The 1,058-nt window shown below is 42.5% G+C and overlaps 1 protein-coding gene across 1 annotated transcript; it reads left to right on the forward strand.

Moving 5' to 3' along the window:
* Positions 1-230: 230 nt before the first annotated feature.
* On the forward strand, positions 231-542 carry HELRODRAFT_92568 (hypothetical protein; the record flags this gene model as incomplete). The annotated part of the gene is made up of 1 exon (XM_009020690.1): positions 231-542. The coding sequence occupies one exon, from the start codon at positions 231-233 to the stop codon at positions 540-542; it is 312 nt and encodes a 103-aa protein (XP_009018938.1).
* Positions 543-1,058: the final 516 nt, after the last annotated feature.

Below are 1,058 nucleotides of genomic sequence, written 5' to 3' on the forward strand. Positions count from 1 at the left end.
TAATGTGCCTACGCTTGTTGTGAAAGCGAATGTTGTAGAAGATTCACGGTTAGAGCCGACAACCNGTTTTCTTGCACGTGACTGAAAAGCTCTCTACAAGGTGAGCGACTTCGTTTCTTGTATATAAACGCCGTCGTTTTATTCAGTAGCAATAACAAACTGTCTGTTTTGTCGGTCGGTCGACTGGCTTCTTGTCTGTCTTTCTTTTTTGTTGCAAAGGAAAATCGATCATGTCTGGAAGGGGAAAGGGTGGTAAAGGTCTGGGTAAAGGTGGAGCCAAGCGTCACCGCAAAGTTCTCAGAGACAACATCCAGGGCATCACAAAGCCCGCAATCCGCCGTCTGGCCAGAAGAGGCGGGGTCAAACGCATATCAGGTCTGATATACGAAGAGACCAGAGGCGTTCTCAAGGTGTTCCTTGAAAACGTCATTAGGGACGCCGTCACTTACACCGAGCACGCAAAGAGAAAAACCGTAACAGCCATGGACGTCGTGTACGCTCTCAAGAGACAGGGACGTACCCTCTACGGTTTCGGCGGTTAAAGGCCCACAGACTTAAACTTACGTAAACAACGGTCCTTTTCAGGGCCCCTCAATATATCGACGTCGAGTCTTAGCCTGTCGACGGCTGGCTGCCACATCAAACGAAACTATATCCCTTTTTTATTGTTCGCTTCGATGCCGTAATGAGCGATAATGTAATTATTTTTTTATTAGGCGAAACGAAATGAAAGCTGCTATTTTTCCAATTTGTTTGTACGTAAATACATTTTTACAAGATTTTTGGAAATCAAGCAAAACCTATAGTAACATGGTCATCACGTAAAAGTCAAAAGGTAGGCTACTTGCGAGAGGCAGGCCGTTGTGAAAACATTTCATGAAAACAGTTCAACAAGTACAAAAGTAGTCTTAAAACAACACATTAAATAAGATTAATCGTCGTTGTGAAAACAGTTCAACAAGTACAAAAGTAGTCTTAAAACAACACATTAAATAAGATTAATCGTCGTTCACTATGTGATTCAAAAAGTAGATGTGATAGAATACCTGGTTAAGCTA

This window comes from Helobdella robusta, assembly GCF_000326865.2.
Source record: "Helobdella robusta unplaced genomic scaffold HELROscaffold_283, whole genome shotgun sequence".
Taxonomy (NCBI): domain Eukaryota; kingdom Metazoa; phylum Annelida; class Clitellata; order Rhynchobdellida; family Glossiphoniidae; genus Helobdella; species Helobdella robusta.